Source organism: Poromitra crassiceps, assembly GCF_964638095.1.
Source record: "Poromitra crassiceps genome assembly, chromosome: 4".
Lineage (NCBI taxonomy): Eukaryota > Metazoa > Chordata > Actinopteri > Beryciformes > Melamphaidae > Poromitra > Poromitra crassiceps.
Window position 1 is genome coordinate 6,096,150 of NC_139626.1, and position 24,819 is coordinate 6,120,968.

The 24,819-nt window shown below is 45.0% G+C and overlaps 1 protein-coding gene across 5 annotated transcripts in view; it reads left to right on the forward strand.

Moving 5' to 3' along the window:
• LOC310775240 (KAT8 regulatory NSL complex subunit 1-like) overlaps window positions 1-24,819 on the forward strand; it is a 69,891-nt gene that overhangs the window by 38,329 nt on the left and 6,743 nt on the right. For 4 of the 5 annotated variants that reach the window (XM_083635357.1, XM_083635358.1, XM_083635356.1 and 1 more), the window contains 8 exons: window positions 10,800-10,941; window positions 11,250-11,333; window positions 16,366-16,475; window positions 16,889-17,027; window positions 19,711-19,876; window positions 20,925-21,080; window positions 22,910-23,110; window positions 24,307-24,461. In XM_083635357.1, the coding sequence (XP_083491483.1) occupies window positions 10,800-10,941; window positions 11,250-11,333; window positions 16,366-16,475; window positions 16,889-17,027; window positions 19,711-19,876; window positions 20,925-21,080; window positions 22,910-23,110; window positions 24,307-24,461 (1,153 nt within the window). The remainder of the gene's footprint in view (window positions 1-10,799; window positions 10,942-11,249; window positions 11,334-16,365; window positions 16,476-16,888; window positions 17,028-19,710; window positions 19,877-20,924; window positions 21,081-22,909; window positions 23,111-24,306; window positions 24,462-24,819) is intronic. The other variant, XM_083635359.1, reaches the window with a different exon arrangement.

Below are 24,819 nucleotides of genomic sequence, written 5' to 3' on the forward strand. Positions count from 1 at the left end.
GACCGAGAAATGGTTGCCCCATGTTTTTTTTGGTTGCCCGGGGCAACCGGGCAGCCGTTAATGTCGAGCCCTGTTGCGGTATCTCTGTTGCTGCTCTGGCTAACCGTCACTGTCCTGACACAACCCAAAGATGGCTCTTGTGCGTTTCAGAAAGGTTCGTTTTTAGGTGAGTTTAAATTTCAATAGCTACATTGATTAGATTGATTAACGCCGTGACCATATGGTGGCGCTGCCACAGTTGATGTATTGGAGACAATGGTCAGGTCAATCTGCTGGTTTTAAGTGTCCAGGTCGCCTGCAGCATGTAACAATGAGTTTATCCACTGAAGCGCCCGCTCCGGGGGAGCAGCTGTAAATGTGTTGGGAGGTGATGTGAAAGCGTATTTTTAACGTTTAAAGCGGAAAACATGCTTGTGTGATAGCCTCGACTTGGAGCCTTGCCGGCGGCCGGCAGCTAGACCTATGTACGGTACTCGAACGTCAGCTTGACGACTGATCGCAGGGGAGTCCCCAGCAAAATGAGTCAATTGTGTGATTTCACTAGAATTTCAATGACTAGAAGTTAGCCCAAGGAGAGAATGTAGTGCATATACCAGGGATACTCAACTTGCTTTGCCTTGGGGCCATTTTTGCAAAATGACAAGAGGCCAGGGGCCAGTTAATAATCAAACATTTTTTTCTGTAACGGATTGTAGGATTTTGGGTTGAGTTTAGTCTCACAATTTTGTGCAGACAGAATAGTTAGTTAGGTCAAGTTAGGTTAAGTTAGTTAAGTACATATACTGTAAGTGCCCAGGCAGCGAGCAATAGGGCTGTGAATCTTCACTGGCCTCACGATTCGATTACGATTCAGAGGGCTACGATTCGATTCGATTATCGATGCATCTCGATGCATCTTCAATCGATGCATCACTTTTTTCCGCAATACATGATTTCTTTTTTCTCACGTTCTTTTTTCTCACTGTGTGGCTACTTTTAAAATAAAAGTGCATTTGGAATTGCATTGTATTATGATCCATAATTAAAATAAACTGCATGTACTTCCATTATATTTTATTTGATTATAAAAAATAAATAAAAATAATAAATAATAATTAACGATTTTTGACATTTGTGAATCGATGCAGAATCGTGCACGTCCGCATCGCGATGCATCTTATAATCGATTATTTTTGACACCCCTAGCGAGCAAACTACCATATTTGAAAGTTTAGCTGGAGCTTGGTCAAAGTTTATTTAACATGAGTTTTCATTGTGAATTAGAAAACGGTCGGGGGGCCACTCTGCACCCTATCGCGGGCCGCATCTGGCCCCCGGGCCGTAAGTTGAGTATCACTGGCATATACTCTCCTGTTAATATCTACCCATCTGCATTATAATATACTCGTGCTGTTCGCGTCAGCTGTGTCGAGTCACATTTTCGAGGAGCAGCACGCAGGCTGTGACGCACAACCATGTAAAGGCTTTGACACGTGCTCTTTATCGGAGTTTAAACCCTGCATATATATTTTTTTATTTTAGAATATTTTCTGGGACATTTTGCCCTTTATTGACAGGACACTGGTAGGCAGACAGGAAAGCGGAGAGAGATAGGGGTGATGACATGCGGCAAAGGACCACGGGTTGGGTTTTAACCCGGGTCGGCCGTGCGAAGGACTAAGACTTTCCCCTACCCCCCCCCCTCCCCAACTGTACAGGTCAGATGTTGATTAATTTGTTTTTGGCGTGTTTCCAAATTCTTTCCAAATGAATGTTTCCATTTGATGCAAGCAGATGCATTTGATCTCCCATGTTGTTTGCAAGTAGCACATGTTATGGAAAGCAGCACTTTATGTGTGTGCATGATGCAGAGTGGCCATTCATGCATTGGGTTATTTTCCTGTCACAAAATGGAATACACCAGTACTGATACTGAATACTGAATAGGGTAGTACTAATACTGAGTAGGGTAGTACTACTAATACTGAGTAGGCTAGTGCTGAATACTGATAGTGATCCTGGCATAACCTGAAGCAGAGAGGTTTGCACATTTGGTCTGTTTAGTTTCCCGTGGCGACGGAGCAGCATAAAGGCGCGTTACCTACGCCCCCTCTATTCCGGGTACATTTCCACTGGAACGGGAATATCAGGTGTGGGACTGGTTGTTGGGCTCAACTGGTCGGCTTTCAGCCTAGAGGGCTGTTGTCTTTTGAAGGAGTGCCGGGCCGCGTTTGGAGCAGTGCTGTTGGTTTTAGTCGGGCCTTTATGGTATAGGACTGCCTAGTGCCACGCAACATATGTGCTGTGTCCAGAGAAGCACCACAATGGAGAATGTGCTGACGGCCAGAAAACGGCGTCTGTAGTGATTGCTGCTGGTGCTTTGTGTGTGTGGGGGTGGTGTCGGTGGTATGTGTGGAGGATGGGGGTGGGGGGATGGAGCTCCTAGTGTTGGGAGAGGGGATTTTCCCCAGTGCTGTTATTGACCCCTCCTCATCCTCCATCCTTCGCTCTGATGATTAAGGTCATTGGACTCCTAAACAGCTTGCTTGTGTTTGTATTTTAGCCTCTCAATTAGAGCCACTTTGAGCTCTTCCTGCTTCCCCTTTTCCCCATCACTTTGTCCTATATCAGTGGTTCCCACCTCAGATCAGAGCACTGCTGCTTTTCTAACCTAGTGGTTCCCAACCTTTTTTCTCATATTGTACCCCTTGAGCTGTTTTTTTGCCATGCCAAAAGTACCCCCTCACTCACATGCGTGTTGTTTGCGGTGCAAAGAACATACTGTGGCAGTGGTGGATCCGCAGATGTACGAGTAGCCTTAAAATGTTAGGCTACTCGTACATGATTTAGGCCCTAAATCAAACCAAATATATGACTGCCGGTGTTTGGGCTTGGCCTCTTTTTTCCATCTTCTCACCGGGCAAACCCTAAACCTGAATACGGAGTGACATCAACTTGGATGTTTGAGTCATTTATCCGGACCATGGTTGTTATTGTGGCTAGTTTGCGCACCGTTATGACTTGAACTGACTTGGGGTATTTTTTTTTAATCATTTTGGAAATACATTTTAATCCCATAATCTTTCCAAGTACCCCCTGCAAGCTGCTCAAGTACCCCTAGGGGTACATGTACCCCCTTGTTGTGAATCACTGTTCTAGCCTACCGGGTATTTTAATTGCATTCACTTGGCGTCCCAGGTCTAAATTAGTCCCTATTAGATGGCTCTCCAATGAAAAGCAGCAATGGTAACTAGGGCTGTGGATCTTCACTGGCCCAAGATTCGATTACGATTCAGAGGGCTTCGATTCGATTACGATTATCGATGCATCTTAAATCGATGCATCACTTTTTTTCCCCAATACATGATTTATTTTTTCTCACTTTCTTTTTTCTCACTGTGTGGCTACTTTTACAATAAAAGTGCATTTGGAATTGCATTGTATTATGATCCATAATTAAAATAAACAACTGCATGTACTTCCATTACATTTTATTCGATTATTATTATTATTATTTTTTTTTTAAATACGGTAATCGATATTTGACATTTGTGAATCGATGCAGAATCGTGCACGTCCGCCTAATGGTAACTAGGGCTGCACAATTAATCGTATTTTCATCGTCATCGCAATATCAACATGCGCAATAAACACATCGCAAAGACTGCCTGAAACGCAATGAATCACAAAAGTGGTTTTATTTACATACGTCATGCATTCCCACTCAGCATCTGATCATTTTGTCTTGTGTTGTAAATCCAGCGTACACCTTTCCCTTGCAACAGTGCGCTCCGCCCCTCTGCCAAAGCCCAAACACAGTGTGTGTAGTTTCAGCTAGAGTCGGTGTGTATTTCATTTCTTTACTCAGTGGGCATAGGCTATGTTTGTTAGCATTATTAAAGCAGAAAGACATAGGAACTGTATAGCTAATATGCATACTTTAATATTTGTTTATCGCAAGTCGTATCGTCATCGCTATATTGAACAATGTTATCGCACATCGCAGATTTTCCTCATATCGTGCAGGCCTAGTAACCAGCACTCATCTTAACGCTTCACATCCCTTCTGTCTGTGTGGCCTTTCTGGACAGTCTGGCTGTGCTTTGTTAGCAGGCCAATGCTGAGATGTCTGCTCAGTGCTTTGAGGATCCTGTATGCACACACACCTCCCCCCCCCCTAGCATGAAATCACCTTGAGATCATTTTGCAGTCCTACCTCAGGGGCATTATTACACCCACTTGCTCCTCCCCTGGTGGATCAATTCTCCACCTTCTTCCACTCAGAATCCTAGGACTCAATCTTGGAGTGATTGGTGCAATCGAAGGTGTGAGTACCAGTGTGACACGCTGTGCTGCCACCACTGTTGACGAGTCCCTCTCTATAGGGACACACACACATGCAAATGAGTTGCCAGTGCATTGATCTGGTGGATCAGCCGGGGGTGTGTTGTGTTCAAGAGTGTTGCAGTGTTCTGGTGCATCAGCCAGGGGCGTGTTGTGTTCAAGAGTGTTGCAGTGTTCTGGTGGATCAGCCGGGGGTGTGTTGTGTTCAAGAGTGTTGCAGTGTTCTGGTGGATCAAACAGGGTCGTGTTGTGTTCAAGAGTGTTGCAGTGTTCTGGTGGATCAGCCAGGGGTGTGTTGTGTTCAAGAGTGTTGCAGTGTTCTGGTGCATCAGCCAGGGGTGTGTTGTGTTCAAGAGTGTTGCAGTGTTCTGGTGGATCAGCCGGGGGTGTGTTGTGTTCAAGAGTGTTGCAGTGTTCTGGTGGATCAAACAGGGTCGTGTTGTGTTCAAGAGTGTTGCAGTGTTCTGGTGGATCAGCCGGGGGTGTGTTGTGTTCAAGAGTGTTGCAGTGTTCTGGTGGATCAGCCAGGGGTGTGTTGTGTTCAAGAGTGTTGCAGTGTTCTGGTGGATCAGCCAGGGGTGTGTTGTGTTCAAGAGTGTTGCAGTGTTCTGGTGGATCAGCCAGGGGTGTGTTGTGTTCAAGAGTGTTGCAGTGTTCTGGTGGATCAGCCAGGGGCGTGTTGCGTTCAAGAGTGTTGCAGTGTTCTGGTGGATCAGCCAGGGGTGTGTTGTGTTCAAGAGTGTTGCAGTGTTCTGGTGGATCAGCCAGGGGTGTGTTGTGTTCAAGAGTGTTTGCAGTGTTCTGGTGGATCAGCCGGGGGCGTGTTGTGTTCAAGAGTGTTGCAGTGTTCTGGTGGATCAGCCAGGGGCGTGTTGTGTTCCAGAGTGTTGCAGTGTTCTGGTGGATCAGCCAGGGTCGTGTTGTGTTCAAGAGTGTTGCCGTGTTCTGGTGGATCAGCCAGGGGCGTGTTGTGTTCAAGAGTGTTGTAGTGTTCTGGTGGATCAGCCGGGGGCGTGTTGTGTTCAAGAGTGTTGCAGTGTTCTGGTGGATCAGCCAGGGGCGTGTTGTGTTCAAGAGTGTTGCAGTGTTCTGGTGGATCAGCCGGGGGTGTGTTGTGTTCAAGAGTGTTGCAGTGTTCTGGTGGATCAGCCAGGGGTGTGTTGTGTTCAAGAGTGTTGCAGTGTTCTGGTGGATCAGCCAGGGGCGTGTTGTGTTCAAGAGTGTTGCAGTGTTCTGGTGGATCAGCCAGGGGTGTGTTGTGTTCAAGAGTGTTGCAGTGTTCTGGTGGATCAGCCAGGGGTGTGTTGTGTTCAAGAGTGTTGCAGTGTTCTGGGGGATCAGCCAGGGGTGTGTTGTGTTCAAGAGTGTTGCAGTGTTCTGGTGGATCAAACAGGGTCGTGTTGTGTTCCAGAGTGTTGCAGTGTTCTGGTGGATCAAACAGGGTCGTGTTGTGTTCAAGAGTGTTGCAGTGTTCTGGTGGATCAAACAGGGTCGTGTTGTGTTCAAGAGTGTTGCAGTGTTCTGGTGGATCAAACAGGGGCGTGTTGTGTTCAAGAGTGTTGCAGTGTTCTGGTGGATCAGCCAGGGGCGTGTTGTGTTCAAGAGTGTTGCAGTGTTCTGGTGGATCAGCCAGGCCAGGGGCGTGTTGTGTTCAAGAGTGTTGCAGTGTTCTGGTGGATCAGCCAGGGGTGTGTTGTGTTCAAGAGTGTTGCAGTGTTCTGGTGGGTCAGCCAGGGGTGTGTTGTGTTCAAGAGTGTTGCAGTGTTCTGGTGGATCAGCCGGGGGCGTGTTGTGTTCAAGAGTGTTGCAGTGTTCTGGTGGATCAGCCAGGGTCGTGTTGTGTTCAAGAGTGTTGCAGTGTTCTGGTGGATCAGCCGGGGTCGTGTTGTGTTCAAGAGTGTTGCAGTGTTCTGGTGGATCAGCCAGGCCAGGGGCGTGTTGTGTTCAAGAGTGTTGCAGTGTTCTGGTGGATCAGCCAGGGGTGTGTTCAAGAGTGTTGCAGTGTTCTGGTGGATCAGCCAGGGTTGTGTTCAAGAGTGTTGCAGTGTTCTGGTGGATCAGCCGGGGGTGTGTTGTGTTCAAGAGTGTTGCAGTGTTCTGGTGGCTCAGCCAGGGGCGTGTTGTGTTCAAGAGTGTTGCAGTGTTCTGGTGGCTCAGCCAGGGGTGTGTTGTGTTCAAGAGTGTTGCTGTGTTCTGGTGGATCAGCCGGGGGCGTGTTGTGTTCAAGAGTGTTGCAGTGTTCTGGTGGATCAGCCAGGGGCATGTTGTGTTCAAGAGTGTTGCAGTGTTCTGGTGGATCAGCCAGGGGTGTGTTGTGTTCAAGAGTGTTGCAGTGTTCTGGTGGATCAGCCAGGGGCGTGTTGTGTTCAAGAGTGTTGCAGTGTTCTGGTGGATCAGCCAGGGGTGTGTTGTGTTCAAGAGTGTTGCAGTGTTCTGGTGGATCAAACAGGGGCGTGTTGTGTTCAAGAGTGTTGCAGTGTTCTGGTGGATCAGCCGGGGGTGTGTTGTGTTCAAGAGTGTTGCAGTGTTCTGGTGGATCAAACAGGGGTGTGTTGTGTTCAAGAGTGTTGCAGTGTTCTGGTGGATCAGCCAGGGGCGTGTTGTGTTCAAGAGTGTTGCAGTGTTCTGGTGGATCAGCCAGGGGTGTGTTGTGTTCAAGAGTGTTGCAGTGTTCTGGTGGATCAGCCAGGGGTGTGTTGTGTTCAAGAGTGTTGCAGTGTTCTGGTGGATCAAACAGGGGTGTGTTGTGTTCAAGAGTGTTGCAGTGTTCTGGTGGATCAGCCAGGGGCGTGTTGTGTTCAAGAGTGTTGCAGTGTTCTGGTGGATCAGCCAGGGGCGTGTTGTGTTCAAGAGTGTTGCAGTGTTCTGGTGGATCAAACAGGGGTGTGTTGTGTTCAAGAGTGTTGCAGTGTTCTGGTGGATCAAACAGGGGTGTGTTGTGTTCAAGAGTGTTGCAGTGTTCTGGTGGATCAGCCAGGGGCGTGTTGTGTTCAAGAGTGTTGCAGTGTTCTGGTGGATCAGCCAGGGGCGTGTTGTGTTCAAGAGTGTTGCAGTGTTCTGGTGGATCAAACAGGGGTTGTGTTCAAGAGTGTTGCAGTGTTCTGGTGGATCAAACAGGGGTGTGTTGTGTTCAAGAGTGTTGCAGTGTTCTGGTGGATCAGCCAGGGTTGTGTTCAAGAGTGTTGCAGTGTTCTGGTGGATCAGCCAGGGGTGTGTTGTGTTCAAGAGTGTTGCAGTGTTCTGGTGGATCAGCCAGGGGCGTGTTGTGTTCAAGAGTGTTGCAGTGTTTGAACATTCGCCAATCATCACCCAGATAGATGTGTTGTTGAACAGGACTCTGTACAGTAGCAGGAAATGTTGTCAGCTGGATATAGTGCAGATGTATTTGCAGCAATGTTCTTTTATATTGTGTTGCAGTGAAGCAAACACTGATGGTTAAATGGTGCTGGTGAATGAGTTTGACCGAGCGAGGGTGAGCCAAATCAGGATTCAATCACAACAGCAGCTTTCATCTATCATCTAATAAAGGCGATTAAGTGTGTTTGTATCTACGTCGGGACATCTTAAGAACCGTTTGCCGGATCCACTTCAAACTCGGGGAGTGCGCTTAGGGGAACTTGGCGGAATGCCGTGCCAAATTCCGTGCAACTCGGACACTCGCATAGTCATAGCGCCATCTACTGGCAAAACAAAAAGCGGTTTACCTCGAGAACCGTTCTTCTGATCGAATTCCGTGCAATTCGACCAATTGTGGGGGAGGGGTGCAAGCAGGGGGAGGATGGCGGGGAGGGGGGGGGGGGTGAAGAGGGGGAGAACATGATGAAGGGGAGGGAGGGGAACGGGCACTGCACTAGATCACTAATGGGTCTTCAGTGAGTTTCTGTTGCCTGCGGTAAACCACACAATAATCCCCGTTCTGCACAGCCCCTCAGCAAGAGAGGATTCCTGCTTGGATTATTGGAGTCATCCCAGTGACTCCGCCCCCACCCCCGCCAGTACCCTGTGACTCCAGCCCCGCCCCCGCCACTACCCTGTGACTCCAGCCCCGCCCCCGCCACTACCCTGTGGCATATAGATTGCTTTTAAAGCCTGTCTGCTGCTGCTCCAGGCTGACGGAGCCTTCCTGTCCTGACTGTCCTTCTGCTACGCTCTTCTCTCTTTCCTTCCAGCCTCCTGTTCTGCTGGTCTGACCAGCAGCCTTATTGCACTTCCTCCACGGTGGAGCTGTGGAAATTGAAAACAGAGAGAAGGGGGGTGGGGAGGAGAGAGGCACAGAGGAGTGCAAGGTCTATCTTTGTCTGGCATCTGAGTCATTATTTTCATTGTTCCCCTCCGCGGTCACTGCGGCCCGTATTTTGTTGAAACAGCGCCCTCTGTGGCCGTTGCTCCACAGTGCAAGAGCAGACATTTTCCTCTCTTCTCTTGCCTTTGAAATGCCCATTCTGTGTGTCATACTGGTAAAATGGAGTGCTCTGCTCTCACTGGGCATTCATTGTTTGCCGTAAGAGAAATCAGCTTAATGGAAATCCCCATTTTTTTTATCTTTCTTCTATGCTCATGCTGCCTGCCTGGCCCTATTGCTTTTGAGATTAGAATGTGTTTTTTCCCAGAGTGCCTGCCTGCCTGCAAGCGTCAGTACTGGCAGCGTTGTGTAATGCTGATTCACTGACCTCTGCAGTCTGGCAGGGGAAATGCCTGGAGGCTTTGCTGGATGATGATAATATGCTCTCTAAACGATCATTTTGACTGAATGCTCAAACATTATGTGATCTGCTTTGTGTTGAAAGGGTGACTTATTGATTGATTGATTGATTTTATTTATGGAATAGAAGACAATAAAATCCAAGGGATGACATGTAAAAGTGCAAACACTAAAGCAATTGTCATGTCATCAGTGATGCAGTCGGTGATGTCACTCGAGAAATTGTAGCGTGGGAACCCGGCCGCCTTATGTGTATAGTAGTATAATAATTAGAAACCGTCCAGGCTTGATTTCTTCTAGGGTGGAGACTTTAAAGACAATGCGCCATTGGTGCACTTTTTTTTGGTTATGAAGGAACATGTCAACTCATGCCATCCACATCAGTGGGTATGACATCACTTGACGATTGTGGAGCATGACATGAGTGGGTTATGACATCATCCTTAACGTCGCTCAGTGTTTTATAGTTTTCCCTTGCTCCGCTGCCCGCTGACGTCGTCTCTGTTTGTTTAGAGCTTAGCCCTCCTGGTCATACCAGGCCCTCAGTCTGTTTAGAGCTTAGCCCTCCTGGTCATACCAGGCCCCTGTTTAGAGCTTAGCCCTCCTGGTCATACCAGGCCCTCAGTCGAAAGGCCTCAGGTATGTCTTCTTTCTGTGGTGTTTTATGGCAGTTGGCATCCTTTGATGTTGCATTACTGCCTCCTTCTGGATACATCCACTGTTTCCCTCGATCTTATACCTCAGCTATGTCTGGGTTGACCATGGACTGTTGAGCCGAACAAAGCAGAGCGAAATCTGACAGCAAACAGGCAGCGAACTTGCTTGAGTGACATCACTGACATTATCACTGATGACATCACTCACTGATATCACAATTCCTTGAGTGACATCACTGATGACATTACAATTTGCTACGAGTGACATCACTGATGGCGCCATCGGTGACGTCATCAGTGGGAAGTGGGAAAGGGATGCCGATGATGTCACTGAGTGTGAAGGCCTAGAAATGTGAAATATTTCTGTAGTGCCCCCTGTGGACAGATTTATTTTTTATTTATTTTTTTCTTCCACCAGATTAGGGCTGGGCAGTATAGGCAAAAATAATCCGATATAAAATATTTTATATGTCGATATCGATAATTATTGATCATTTTTAATGAAGACCACAAGAAAAAATTGAAGCACTTTATTTTGAACCAGCTTATTTATCATGGCACACACAACAATTAAAAACACAAGTTGAGTGTTGCAGCTGTGTAATAAATATGCTCGGTAGGGAACTGTAGGATTTGTCTGTTTGATTGGCTGTTTGAGTGTCACTCGTAACACGTTCCATTATCAAGGGACATATCAATATATATTGAACTATTTTCTTATTGTATTGATGAATTGTCTATCGGCGATATATATTGCTATTGATTTATCGCCCAGCCCTACACCAGATTCAAGTGTTTTGGCTAATTTTGGAGGCGATTGGAGCAACAGCTGGGGAGATAAATGTGCTCTGACAGAAGGATGGTCATTTTGTGTTTAAAGATAACACTAACAGATGCGTACGGTCTTTGTGCTGGCCCTGAACAGTGCTTACTCTTTGTGGAAACTCTTTATTCTGCACATTAACAGAATGATTTAGCATTACATTAGTTAAATGAGGCTGGTCAGCTTGTCATTTTTAGACATCTCCTCCTCGGGAACAAGGTGGCTGTATAACAATTCCATTCAGAATTGTCATTTGTTGCCCTTAAACGCTCACAAACCCTGTATGCTCCCCCAGATGGAAGCGGGCAGAGAGCCGCTACACGGTGGAGAGAGCTGCCATCATCAGCCACTGGAACTGGCTCCAGGCCCACATCTCCGACTTGGAGTACCGCATCCGACAGCAGACTGACATCTACAGACAGATCCGCGCCAGCAAGGTCAGTGGCTTGCCCTGTATTGTGTCAGATATGCTTGTGTTTTCAGAGCCCGTTTGTGTGCCTATTCAATGCTGGAATGTAATTCAGCCCTGCCTCTGCTCTGTGTTTGCTTCTGTTGCAGTCATGTCAACAATCACTTAGCTGTTTTAGCACCGGTCACAAGGATAGAGAGCAAATGCTTTTCAAGTCTTCCCTTGGTGTGGGGATGATGATAGGAGAGCTGTGGGTGTACATGTCATGTTAACTGGTACTGCGTATCACTGTCTTTGGGGTGAAGAAGTATAACCCTCGGGTCTCAATTCCCATAGGGCTCAGTAGAGTTGGGAGGTGTCGCCCCCAGTGCGCTGCCTGCTGGCGGGACAGAAGTGAAGGCAGAGCCTGTAAATACTCAGGTAAGCAGAGTGAAGGTGAACAGAGGGGCGTGTCTTGCCGCACAGCTTTTTGGTTCCTGGCACCTGCTTGACTTTGTTTAGGATGCGCGCGTCAGTTGCCTTGTTGCTGCACAGCTGAACCGTATTTCTCAGCTTCTCCGGACTTGAAATGCAAATTTAAATAGATTTGCCCGTGTCCATGTGAAAACCTCCACGCAAGCAGAGCAGTTGATTCAGATTCAAGATTTGAGATTGTTCTGGATTCATATTAGTCTTGTCTATTCCCCCAGGACTGCTTAGCTGTGTGTTATTGAGGTATTCCTGATTTTCTGCGAAAGCTGAACCTAAGCTGGTAATGTTGCAGGTTGATATAATGTGCAGGGTGATATAGGGATTGAAATTTGGAAAAGTCTTCCTTTCCAGTTTCTTAAATAGTCAATCCACTAAATGCTTCTGACCAAATGGAAAACAGAAGCATGTTGTTACCTTGAAAGGGGGCAAAGTGATATGAATTGTTGAGTCTTGAAAGAATGTAGTATTTCTGATTTCACGACCACCTTTTTCCCAGGCCACCACGTATTCACGACCTTGTAAAGAAACGAAAGCTGAAATAAAGGTTTAATTTTCAGGAAGTCTTTGTTTATTTTGTTTCTAAAAAGACTGCTCACTGCCCCCGGTGGCTCATCTGGTAGAGTGCATACCTACCAGGGCTTCTTAGTCCCGTCGCACCTGTGACCTGTGACCTGTGACCCCTCTCTCTCTCTCTCTCTCTCTCTGTCTCTCTCTCTCTCTCTCTCTCTCTCTCTGTCTCTCTGTCTCTCTCTCTGTCTCTCTCTCTCTCTCTCTCTCTCTCTCTCTCTGTCTCTCTGTCTCTCTCTCTCTCTCTCTCTCTGTCTCTCTCTCTCTCTCTCTCTCTCTCTCTCTCTCTCTCCACCTTTCCTGTCTGCCTACTGGTTAATAATACATTTTCCTGGGGTGTGACGAACTCAAAACAAATTTAATGTTGGTTTCCAGGGACTCTAAGCATCACAGTTTTCAAATCAGTTTGGGAGGTTGTGATTGGAGGTAGAGTTGTTACTGTCCAATCAAATAAAGGCAGAATGCCCCCAAAAATAATCTAAAAAGGAAAGAAAAAAAGACCACTGCCTTTTAAATACCAGTACCGTATTTGATTGCGAATGTTTTACACTGGCATCTCCTCCTGATGTCGCTGAGCCTTGGACATTGCTTATCATAAAGCAATGAGATGTATTACTGTTAAGAAATACACTCATACCTTGTAGGTTCAGGTTGACTGGCTTGCCGCGTTCACTTACAGGTTTATTCATGGATACATGATAATATATGATGAGACTATTCCTGCTTCCTTATTTGTTCTTCTAGCTAGCTTGGTGGAAGTCACTCGTTACTAGGGATGTCACGATACCAAAATTATGAGTTCGATACCGATACCTGCCTAAGTATCTCGATACTGATACTGAAACGATACCACGGCAAAAAACTAAAACATCAGGAAAAGTATTGGAATAAATAGAGGGGACAAAACATGGAACTTAAAACTTATTTTATTGATTTAACAAGGTAATGCACAGCCATGTAGTCATTTTACTACATGCTGGTAGTACTGCCACCACTGTGGCGCTGAACATGCTAGAACTTTTATTATCTAGTGTAAAATTAATATAATCTCTCCTGTAAACATATTTTAAAGGAATGTCAACCGTTTAAACTTATAAATAATATAAATAAAATATATTTTCACACAGCTGCTACACTATTATAGCTATTTGTTTTATCCAAAAAAAGTAATCTGTACTTGCAGCTCCTAAGCTTCATTAACATGAAGTGCCTGATTTATGGTTAATCTAGTAATATATATTATTTTCACACATAAATGTAGGCTATTGAAATGTAGGCTTATTATGTGGTGTATTCCCAGCCCCCCCCCCATACGTGTAGGCTAGGTGTTTTTTACAATGAATTCGTATATCATTAATAATTGGGATTATTGTAAATATTAGGATAGGTGAGATCAGATGACTGCTTACCATGTAAAAGCTTTAATAACACTGGCATTGAGGACCATAGTGTTATTAAATATTGTACATGGTATGCAGTCATCTGATGTCCCCTCCCCTAAACGTTACATGTCATGACTTTCTCCTTGGCAGAGATCTGTGCTCCAGCACATTGCCTCGTGTTTCACTGTAAACGAGTAGGCTATTGTGACAAGCGAACTTTTTCAGTGAAACAAGTTCGCTTGTCACACAATACTCGTTGGACTTATTTGAGGGCATGTATGTTTATCGTTCACGTTCGCTAACCTGTCGGTCTTTAAACTCTTTGAACAGGTCGGGGTGCCTGTCGGCAAGATGTTTAGCCAGGTTCGATGTGTTTGATCCTTTCGCTTGCGTCACGTTGAAGCACCTTTTACACACTGGTTTGGATGTGTCCACGGGCTTGCCTTCGCTGTCGGCAACGTAAGCAAAATATTTCCATATTTCGCTTCGTGCATCTGCTTTTTCTACAAGCGTTGGTCGGCTTGCAAGACTAGAAGAAGCCGCTGCCATTTTCGCTGCGTCTGTCCTGTGTGTCGGGGTGCTGTAGTGAGGACTGAACGACTGTGGCCAGAGAGCGAGCAGAGAGGGAAGAGAGGAAAGTCGACACGCCCCCACATGAAGCAGACAGAGTCAGAGACGAGCTTTTTTTCACTTTTCACGAGTCACCATTGGTTCAAGGCAAGGCTGTGTTGCCTTCACGTGAGGTGGGAGACAGGCTCTCAACTGTAATGCCGCTGTGTCTCTCTCCTCCGCTAACAAACACCACGGTCGCACACTGACGCAACCCATGACATTTTTTTAAGTATCGGTACTAAATTAACGTGGTATAGTATCCTTTTTAACGGCAGGGAACCGCGGTACCATACTAATACCGGTATACCGTGCAACCCTACTCGTTACAGAGTCACCGGACCTGATTACCCATCTGAAATGACATGGTGAAATGAATCATGTACTGCACTCCTTAAACAAAGTCCCTCTCACATTTGCCGCATTATTTAAAGCTGGAAGTACTGGTCTCTGTATAAGTTTCAACTGATTGTGCTAATCTGCGTTTGCTAGTATCTCTGCAGGCCTGGCCCCTGATCTTGGTGGTTTGCAATTTGGCTACCGAATTTTGTGCAGTCTGACGTTCCACTGACAATTTTTATGCAATTTTTTTTGCTGAGGTACATTGCTTTATGGGGGGGGGGGGTCACTCCATGAGTGGAAATAGCAGCACTTAACACGTTCACTGCCAATGACGAGTTGAGTCGTCAAAAAAAATCCAACGGTTGACTGCCAATGACGAGTTGAGTTGAGTTGAATTTTTGACGGTGGGACGTGGATCAACGCCCCCCACGTCTCCTATAAAAATATTGGAGCCACCGGACGTGTACAACCCATTCCACCGACCCACTAAGTGGTGACAGTGCTCTCCAGACTAGAAAAAGCCGAGCCAAAACTGCAGGGGAACGCGCGAGGAAACCATTATCATACTGTAAAATGGATTGGCGAAAACGCTTTCGCTTTCGCGCATTATCGCGCTGGGAGCTGGCGGTGGGGGATTGCAAATTTGCATAATAGATTATGCGTGCAACACACTTTGAAACACCGCAGAAAGCCCACAATCGCACGCAGCTTCATTGTACAACCGAAACGACTCATGCAGACTCGCCCAAAGAGCAGCCGCCAGCAGCCAGGCAGCACAGACAGGCAGAGCCTCGCTTGTGACAAACGCTGCAAAGCCACTAGAGACACACCCACGGAGGGAGGAGTTTGAAGGAGAGGGGGGTTTCCTGCTGCTATGGAGGAAATTACTGTTCAAAACTATTGTTTAGATGTCTGACGTCTTACGCCAAAAATAAATGGTTAAAGTGACTGTTCTATCGAATTTCACAAAAAGCCATTTATCTCAGAATAAATTTTCAGACGCTGAAACCATGCTGTATTCTACTGCTAATGCCTACATAACTACTAACTCTACAAACTAACTCTTTTAGACAGAGAAAGCACACATTCTATTACGGTAGTTCTTTTGAGATCATTTGTGTTCACAAAATCTTAGCAGAAAAGAATCCTCGGCTCTTGAAAGGTGAGCCAGAATCCTCAAAAAAAAAACTTGGCAGAACCTACCTACAGTATTGAAAAAACGGCTGGCAGTGAATGTGTTAAAAGATTAAAAACGCAAGACTTTCCTCAAATTTCATTTTTTTTTTATTCAAGGCCTAACGCGTAACTTTTGGCATGTGCCTTCATCAGAGTATCATACAGAATGATGGTACTACAACATAGAAATATAGCACTTGATAGAAAAAAGTAAATTTTCATAATAGTGACTTCATGAAAAGTTGCATAAAGACAGTACATTTTTAATAGTGATATTAGGCTATATTCTAGGAAAATCACGTTTCACAAGAGTTCTGAAATTCAGGGCCACATGGGTCAACATCGAGGCATACAGACCGCAAGGAACTGTAGACAATACTATAATAAATCAAGGACAATGTGCTCAGACTCAGGAATTTACCAGGAGCTGCAGAGTAGAGGCAAAATATCAACAGCAGCATGCTGTAGGGGTCCCAATAATAGAACAATCCAACATTGCTTTACATTTTAAATCTTAACGGGTCTGCTGATAAAGGTTAAAGAAAAATGCTGAACTGGCGAGTGTTGGAACTGGTGAGAACTGATTTCACTCGCTGCAAGTTGATTTTCTAAGCTAGCACAAACCAGAGATGGCATATAATTAAGCACTTTAAAAGCGATCAATTGGGCTTTGATGGGTGTAAAAAGTTGAACTAATTTGCAGGAGCTTTAAGCTATGCATCTGGATCACATTGCAGAATAGGTTTTTTAACCTGCTCTTTCACACAAATGTAGGCTGGACAATTCAAGGCCTTGGGACTGTGCAGGTTAATATTTAGCATGTGCTAAGTGCTGTTGGCCTGCCATTGTTGTGCCAGTTGACATTAGCTGTCGCCTCACTGGCCTTGTCTTATCTGTCTGTCCAGGATGGTAGTTCAGAACGGCTGGAGCACACAGTCACCGCCCACGTCACCACCACAGAGCCTGGCCCCTGGAGAGGCCAAAATGGACGGCCAGTCAACGGTGTCCTAAACAGGTAGCGCTGCTGCTAAAGATGACCTCACTCTACAGTTCAGGGCGTCTGCATGCTGAGGAAGACAATGCTGCCGGGGGGAATTCTGGATAATCATGAAGCTTAATATTTGTGATAAAAAAGATGCTAAAGTTACTGTTGCCATTATTGTTGTCATCAAACTGGGATTTTTGAGTAATCGGTATCTTGTCATTTAATATCCAAATGTTGATTCATGGCTAAATGGCATGCCCGCTGGCTAACCAAAATAATGAAAAGATAAGATGATATCACTTGCGTCCGTAGTACATGCTGAATTTCCTTTGATCTTGAGAGATGTCATTCATGTCTTTGGTTAAGTTATTCGAGGCACATGAGCTTACTTTGAAGATGAGAGCTGTTGCTTACTTTGTCCTGGTTGCTGTTCCTTGTGATAGAATGGCAGACAGCATGGACACCAAGCACCAACCCTTGGCCTATGACAGCACATGTGTGGCTGCCCGCACACGACCCCTAGTCAGCTGTCGACGGCGGCGTCTCCTTCAACCCAACACGGTGCCCAACCTCAACGGCAAGGTGGGTGTCATTGTGTGTATGTCATGTATGTAGGTAGGTAGGGATGCACCATATATCGGCAATCATACATATGTACAGAATTGTATTTGTTTTTATACAGATCATATCGACATCTGTAAATATCGGTTATTGGCCATAACAGCAATTTTAATATCGGTTATCGGTATCGGCGATTACTGAACAAATGTATAGCAAGTGGAATATGTGGTTTATAGTGGAGTGTAGCAGAGGCATGCACCCTTGCAACTTAGTGGCAGAATTATGTGTCGCGTGCATACCGGCATGTTCGGTGCTTGATACTTCCTTTTAGGCCTTCACTGTTAACGACTATCACTTTGACACTTTGACAAGCCCACACACATATAAATACACACACACACCATACACACACACACGCCATACACATTAGGGCTGTGAATCTTCACTGGCCTCACGATTCGATTCGATTACGATTCAGAGGGCTACGATTCGATTCCATTACGATTATCGATGCATCTTGATGCATCTTAAATCGATGCATCACTTTTTTCCCCCAATACATGATTTATTTTTTCTCACATTCTTTTTTCTCACTGTGTGGCTACTTTTAAAATAAAAGTGCATTTGGAATTGCATTGTATTATGATCCATATTTAAAATAAACAACTGCATGTACTTGCATTACATTTTATTCGATTATAATTATATATATATATTTTTTATAATCGATTTTTGACATTTGTGAATGGATGCAGAATCGTGCACGTCCGCATCGCGATGCATCTTATAATCGATTATTTTTGACACCCCTAATACACATACACACACCATACACATGTCCCACAAATGCAGTTCTGCTCCCTGAGTCCCTGTGTGTTGCCAAGACATTTAGATGTTTCTCCATCTTTTCATGATATAAAGTTAAATGCATTTCTAAAAAAAATCCAAACTTCACAATTCGACTGCGTTTTGAATTGACTCCGTTTTAAAATTCCATCATTCCATCCACAGTCAGTAAAACAGAAAACATACAACCTAGTTGGAATACATTATCAGTGAAAAAATATGGAGAAATTCAGTGCATGGAGCAAACGTATCCCAATGCAATTATGTAGTGGTGACAACTCTCATGTAAAATGTATGTAATCCTTTCAACTGAGAGGGTGTGACTGTGACATGAGAGATTGCATGCTGACGTGTGCGTAGGTGTGTTCAGTGTGAAATCTGTATGAAGCGCTGCGACGGGGTTTGGCTTCATACGCTTGGCCACACATTTCAGTGCAACACAATGGATTGTCATTCTCAGTCAACATTCAGCATGTTTTACTCTGCAATTCCGGTTTAGTTTCTTGCATTGTAACCCAATAGTTAGGTCAACATGAGATGTTTAGTTTCTTGCATTGTAACCCAATAGTTAGGTCAATATGAGATGTTTAGTTTCTTGCATTGTAACCCAATAGTTACCGGTAGGTCAATATGAGATGTTTAGTTTCTTGCATTGTAACCCAATAGTTAGGTCAACATGGGATGTTTAGTTTCTTGCATTGTAACCCAATAGTTAGGTCAACATGGGATGTTTAGTTTCTTGCATTGTAACCCAATAGTTAGGTCAACATGGGATGTTTAGTTTCTTGCATTGTAACCCAATAGTTAGGTCAACATGGGATGTTTAGTTTCTTGCATTGTAACCCAATAGTTAGGTCAACATGGGATGATGACTTCTTTTTGAAAAAGTAGAGCATCTTCCTGCAAAGGTAAACAGACAAGAAAGTAGAGTAATTCTTGTTACAGCGCACAAGTTTTAGTTGTGGTAATGTCACAAGTTTTAGTTGTGGTAATGTCACAAGTTTTAGTTGTGATAATGGCAACATGGCTGATGAATCATGCTTTCCCCCCATCAGTTAAGGTATCTGCAGGTCGTTAGTGTGAAAAAGTCTCAATTTAAGGCCTTAAAAACGATTAAAATGTATTGCATGCAGTTATTGCAGGGCCTAATTTTCCACTATGCAATCACATGTCTCTAAGTACTGCATGTCCACTTGGATTAATACAGCATTTTCCTAATCATATCTGCATTACTGAACAAAGTTGCACTTCATGTCCCTCGACAATCTTTTCTAATACTGCCCGCTTATAGTTTCATAACTTTGATTAGCTAAGTTCAATGAGAGAGAGGCTGATTTGCCGGCTTTGTTTTCATACTGTGGTTGTTTTGATTTGTGTGGAAATTCATTCCCGGTACAATTTTTAATAAAGTCTCAAAAAGTCCTAGATTTGGTTTTTCTGAAACGTGCAGAGTAGACACCATGTCGCCATGATGGCATCAGAAGCAAATGTACTCATCGATGAGACACTTCACTTCTACACCTGTGCGCTAACTTCATCACCGTTTGCAGCAGTTAAGAGAATAATTGTCTACACATTATTTCCGCTCTTTATTTAGTAATATCTAATATCTTAATACAATTCACAACCTTCACAACTCCAACAATCCTTCCATTTTAAGTACTATTCATCATTGCCATGGGACTGCACAGAATCAGTTTGTTTTCTAACAAATAGGTGTCAAGTGTTTTTTTTGGGTGAGAGCTTGTGCTTTGAGAAGTTTTATCTGTGTGGCACGTGACGATGACCTCGCCATGCTTGTTCATGTACCAGAAGAAACACCGCCTCACTGTCTCTGACCCATCGTTGTCCACCGCAGGCCCAGAGAAGCAGCTGTATCCAGTGTAACTGCAGGGTCAACGCCAGCTGTGTGATGTGTGGTGGCCGGCCCACCCCCAGGGAGGACCCTCAGTATGAGCTGCCCACCCTGGAGCGTCTGTCAAGACTGGATCCTGGCGTCCATCCCATTCTCTCCTTCCCCGACGGTCAGTACAGGACGACCCCGCCCAGAGGGAGCTCAGAGTTTACACAGTCATTTCCTATTTTACATCTAGAAGGGAAGAAAAACAAGGAGTGGCTGGAGAGCTAGGAAAGAAAGCTCTCGCGTGCGCCAGTGAATATTTCTGTGATCGGATTATTCTTTTTTCTTTTTTTAAATAATAGACCCTTTTTACATTTTGTGTCTAAAAGGCAGGGAAAACACAGGTGCAACCAACTCACTAGTTAGGGCCCCCAGCACTGGAACACCTAAATGGACTGGAAGTTGTTTATTGTTTTGGTACACCTGTGTTTATCCTGCCTTTGAGACACAAAATGGCTGCCGTGAAAGGGGTCTATATGTCCCTGCATAATGTGTTGTACTTCCAGTACCGGGCACCTGTTACATCCAGTGAAGAGATTGTTTTTTCCTACTAGTTTTCATTCATGTGTAAGATGGAAAAAATACAGGATTTCCACAAAGAGCCAAGAATTTCTGGAATATGGTGACGTGTGTTGCCCCAAAAGGACAGCCATGCAATTCTTAACCCATTGATACCCGATGCAGCATTTGCGTGTACAGTATATCCCTCATTTGTGTGCGTATCCCTTTAAGACCGCGAACTGCATTAACGCGGTTCGCGGTTAAAGGGATACACACACAAATGCTGCAGCAGGTATCAATGGGTTAAGAATGATATACAGGGATACAAACTAGTCACTTTTAGGTCACAGTCACCTTTTTTTTTTTATCCCAAAATAGGGCACTTAAGTTAATGATTTCTGAGTGGTTTTGTGTATCTGTCACCTAATTCACTCTGCATGAGTTTGCATCCCTGGTATATAGTTGAGACTAAGCTGCATTTACAACAACACATTTAGCATAATCTCATGTATTGCGTATGGCTTTCTGTAACAAGGTCAAACTGCAGCTGGCCAATCTGTTTGAAGTACCAGCACCACTGTATTAGAGAGACTAGGTTGTTTGTTGAAATCTCCTAGTTACCGGTTTGCTTTTTTACACTGTGATGACTAAGGCTTGATATCTGCCTTCAGATGTTTGTGTAGGCCTGCGTCTGCAGCAAGTGCTGAAGAGTCAGTGGCAGACCAAGGCACTGGAGAGGAGCAAGCCGCTGAAGAAGCTCTCCCTCAAACACAAGCTCTCCACCTCCAAAGAGAAGCACAAGTTCACCAACTCACTCATGGCAGTCAGTAAGTACATGTGCTGCAGACACAAGGACACACTTTCTGACCCCTTGAAGAACACAAGTCGCGTGCAAACTCAACAATGAATCGCATCCTGAAACAATCTTAAAATGTCTTATGTTCTATAAACTCAAGACCTTGCCATGGTGTTGCTGTAAAACCTACTGTAACATGTCACATTTTTATTCTTTTCATTTTTTAGGTCTTAAAAATATGGTTTCTTGCTGGGGCTTTGCTTAAGGCTGTTTTTCTAATGTAAGAATCAGGTCACAAAGACCTTCTGTATATTCAGTGTTTTCATTTTCACCTTTATTTTAGTAGTGAAACTGGTGACATACTGTACTGCATTCCAAGTGTATTTAAATAGTCTTTCAAATGTAATTTGATTAAACTTGCAGAAGCCCTATGAATAAACATGTTAATTTAACCGTATGTTAGGGTTATATAAGTATAATATTGAACATAAATAATTTTAATTATTTTTTTTAAGACTGGGCAGTGTTTTTGTTTGTTGCCCTACACAGTCCAAATTATTCTCAGATTTTTCTCAAGTGTCTACTGTACACTTTACTCTGAAGGCAGAACAGCCCCACATCCTGTCCTGCTGCTAGCTAACTCTATGGACGTTGGCGCAGCTACGCCGAACTTCCTGTCTGTTGCTCGCTAACTCCGGGTCTCTTGACGCTGGTAACTGTGCCAGCACCGATGGAGGAAATGATTCAGGCAGACAGAGCCTAGGCTGCTAACATTACCAGCCAGCAGCTGTACTATTCTACTAGCTACTCGGCACCGGCGACCCCACATGTTGGTTTGTTGTGACGTGTCCTAAATGCAACGTTTCACCCTAACATTTCTGCGTTGGTGAAAAGTATGTGTGTGACGTCTGTGTGTCAAGACTCCTGTCAGCTAGCAACCTGTAGCTAATGGCTAGCAGCTGGCGCTACACATCTAACGTTAGAGGTTTACCTTCCTCAAAGCCCCATAGAAACAAACACCCACACACCCATGCTGCTTCCAGAAGAAGGGTGTGTTAGCGTCAATATAGTATTGTGACTGCTGAAACCAAGTGAATTTGGGAACAGAGGTAAAGCATTGTGCCACTGGTACCATCATTCCACGGTAGTATTCACCTTGTGTTCAGACCTTACAGTGGGCCAAATTCTTCCGGGTCCGTCTAACACTTCCGGCGGTCACGGCGCCAAATATGAAAGAACGTCATGAAGAAGAGAGTTGTTTTTGTAGCGGACAGCGCAGGGGGTAAAACAAAGAACGTAGCCTACTACTTTGAGCTCGGTACACAGCCAGCAAGCGGAGTATCCACTGTTAGCCAGGTCAGATAACGTTATCGTCGACAATGACGAGCACTTTCTTGTAAAACATACCTGGACTCCAACAAAGAAAGCTTCAGAAGGTTTTCTCTCCTCCGAGCGCAGCGCGAGCCACTTAGGTCTATAAGACCCGCATACGTTAACGTAATTCCCTGGAATGCGAGAATTAACGAGCCAGTTACATGGCATTGCATTCTTAGACATTGCCGTTTGCTTTTATTTGGTATGTTACATACAATTGGCTAAAGTATTAGTTAATTCAGAGTTAGATTATATTGGAGCAGCCAGCCATTTTTTTTTCTTTTTTTTTTGCCGGAAGTCGTAGGACGGCCACAGAACCGGGTCAAATGGGCGTGGCTACATAAGGTGAATACTGTCCCATGGTAATAGCGTCGTATAAAGCAGCTGGTATAGTAGGCATCGTGACATTCTGGCACCGGTACATCACATCGTGCATGCCAACTCCGTGCCCCATGATAACCCCGTGTTCACTCGCCCTTCTTGCAGGACTGGGCCACTATAAGAAGCCCAGGACGGTGGACAGCGGTGTGGGCGGCAGCAGCGGTGCTGCTCTGAACGCAGCCAGGATGGAGAGCCAGGCTGTGTGCAAGACGGAGCGGCTGCAGGGCCTCTCCACCCCCTTAGGGCCCTATGACAAGAGCTACAGCCGCAAGAGATTAAGAGAGCACTCACTGGACAGGACTGAGCGTGAGTCATGATGCCCTGCTTCAAGACCACATGATGCATTTGCAGCGAAAATACATTTATTATAAGGTCCTTATTTTAACATATTAAAGGTTCCTTGGGTGAAAAATGGAACTTGCCCCTATTCATCCCCTGAGCCTCCCACCGTTTTGGGGTTTTGGGGCGTATTTGCTTCAGTCCAGTCATGTGCATGCACACAAGTTGATGGTTTTGTCATGGTTTGAGGAAACTCGGGTTCTGCGACGATGTATTCCGACTGAAACGGGGTAGAGAGGCGGGACATAGCGTGTGGAGGAGTTTGATTTGACCGTTGGAAAGCGGGCGTGTCTGGGATTAGGGACTGGAGTTGACATTGGCCAATCCTGGTGCTTGAATGCTGCGTATGGCGTACTCTGCCCCCAATTTGAGTGGGATCCAGCGTGTTCTTCCCCCAATCGAGTGGCATCCATAATACAGCCATGATAATAATGTGGTGATGTGTGCCTCCTCGGGAGCACTCTGACACCACAAAATAATATATTTTACCAGACTAATCTGAAACCTACCGGTCACGTTTCAATAATAGTCATGTACAAACACAATATAATGTAAATTCAGCCCTGTGGACTACCTACCTCCTGGCTAGCTCACTGCATGAGCTCCAGAGCAGAGGACCAGGCAGCTGGCTGCCTCGGTGCGGACTGCCGTTTCCAAGCTGATGAAGAGTGCTGGCTGCCCGCCTTGAAGTGTCAGATGAGCCGCGGTATATAATGATATTCCGGGAACGTTGAACGAGCCAGTTACATGTGACTTTGCATTCTACATTAAATGAAGACATTACCATTCGTTTGATTTTGTATGTTACATACTTATTGGCCAAGTATATTGACCTTATGGGCTAGAAAAGTCTGCCCGTGTAGGCAGCCATGTTGCCTGCTCCGAATTTTCTCCGTGCCATGAAGATTGACAGCTGTCACGATATGATTGGTTAAAATTGGGTAGAAATTTGAAAGTACTACCTGATGTCAGCAAACTGTAGATGACTGTTATGAATGAACTCTTGATTAATTAACTTTTGATGTGAAAAATTTGATTTTTGTGGTGGTGGTTGTTGTTTCATACAGTGCTATAACCAGGGATGTGATCTCAAATAGAAAAAAAAAATCCTTTTTCATTTCAGCCCGACTTGAATGTGAATCTGTTTGTCTCTGTCTTTCCAGCCTCCCCGAAGCTTTTCCTGGACACAGGCATCCCCTGCTCCACACTGGCCAACATGCACTCGTCCCTCCACAGCCCCCTGACCCGCCAGCTGTCCACCTCTTCAGAGAACTCCACATCGCTGGGCCCCAACAGCCAGATTGTCCCAAGCACCCCTGTAAGGAAACCGTCACATTTTCCCTTTCACAAGTGTTAAAGAGCAGAATGGGGTTGAGGCATAGCGAAAGTCATGTTTTGTGTTTATTTTGGGTGCTGTGATTGACTATCTCTCGAAACTACATTTAACCCATTGATACCTGATGCAGCATTTGTGTGTGTATCCCTTTAAGACCGCGAACCGCGTTAACGCGGTTCGCGGTCTTAAAGGGATACGCACACAAATGAGGGATATACACGCAAATGCTGCATCAGGTATCAATGGGTTAAAGGATGTAATGCTGTGCAGTGATAAAAGGGTATTGGTAAACTACAAATCAGGAAATGGGAGTATAATAGTCAGCTAACATATTAACAAG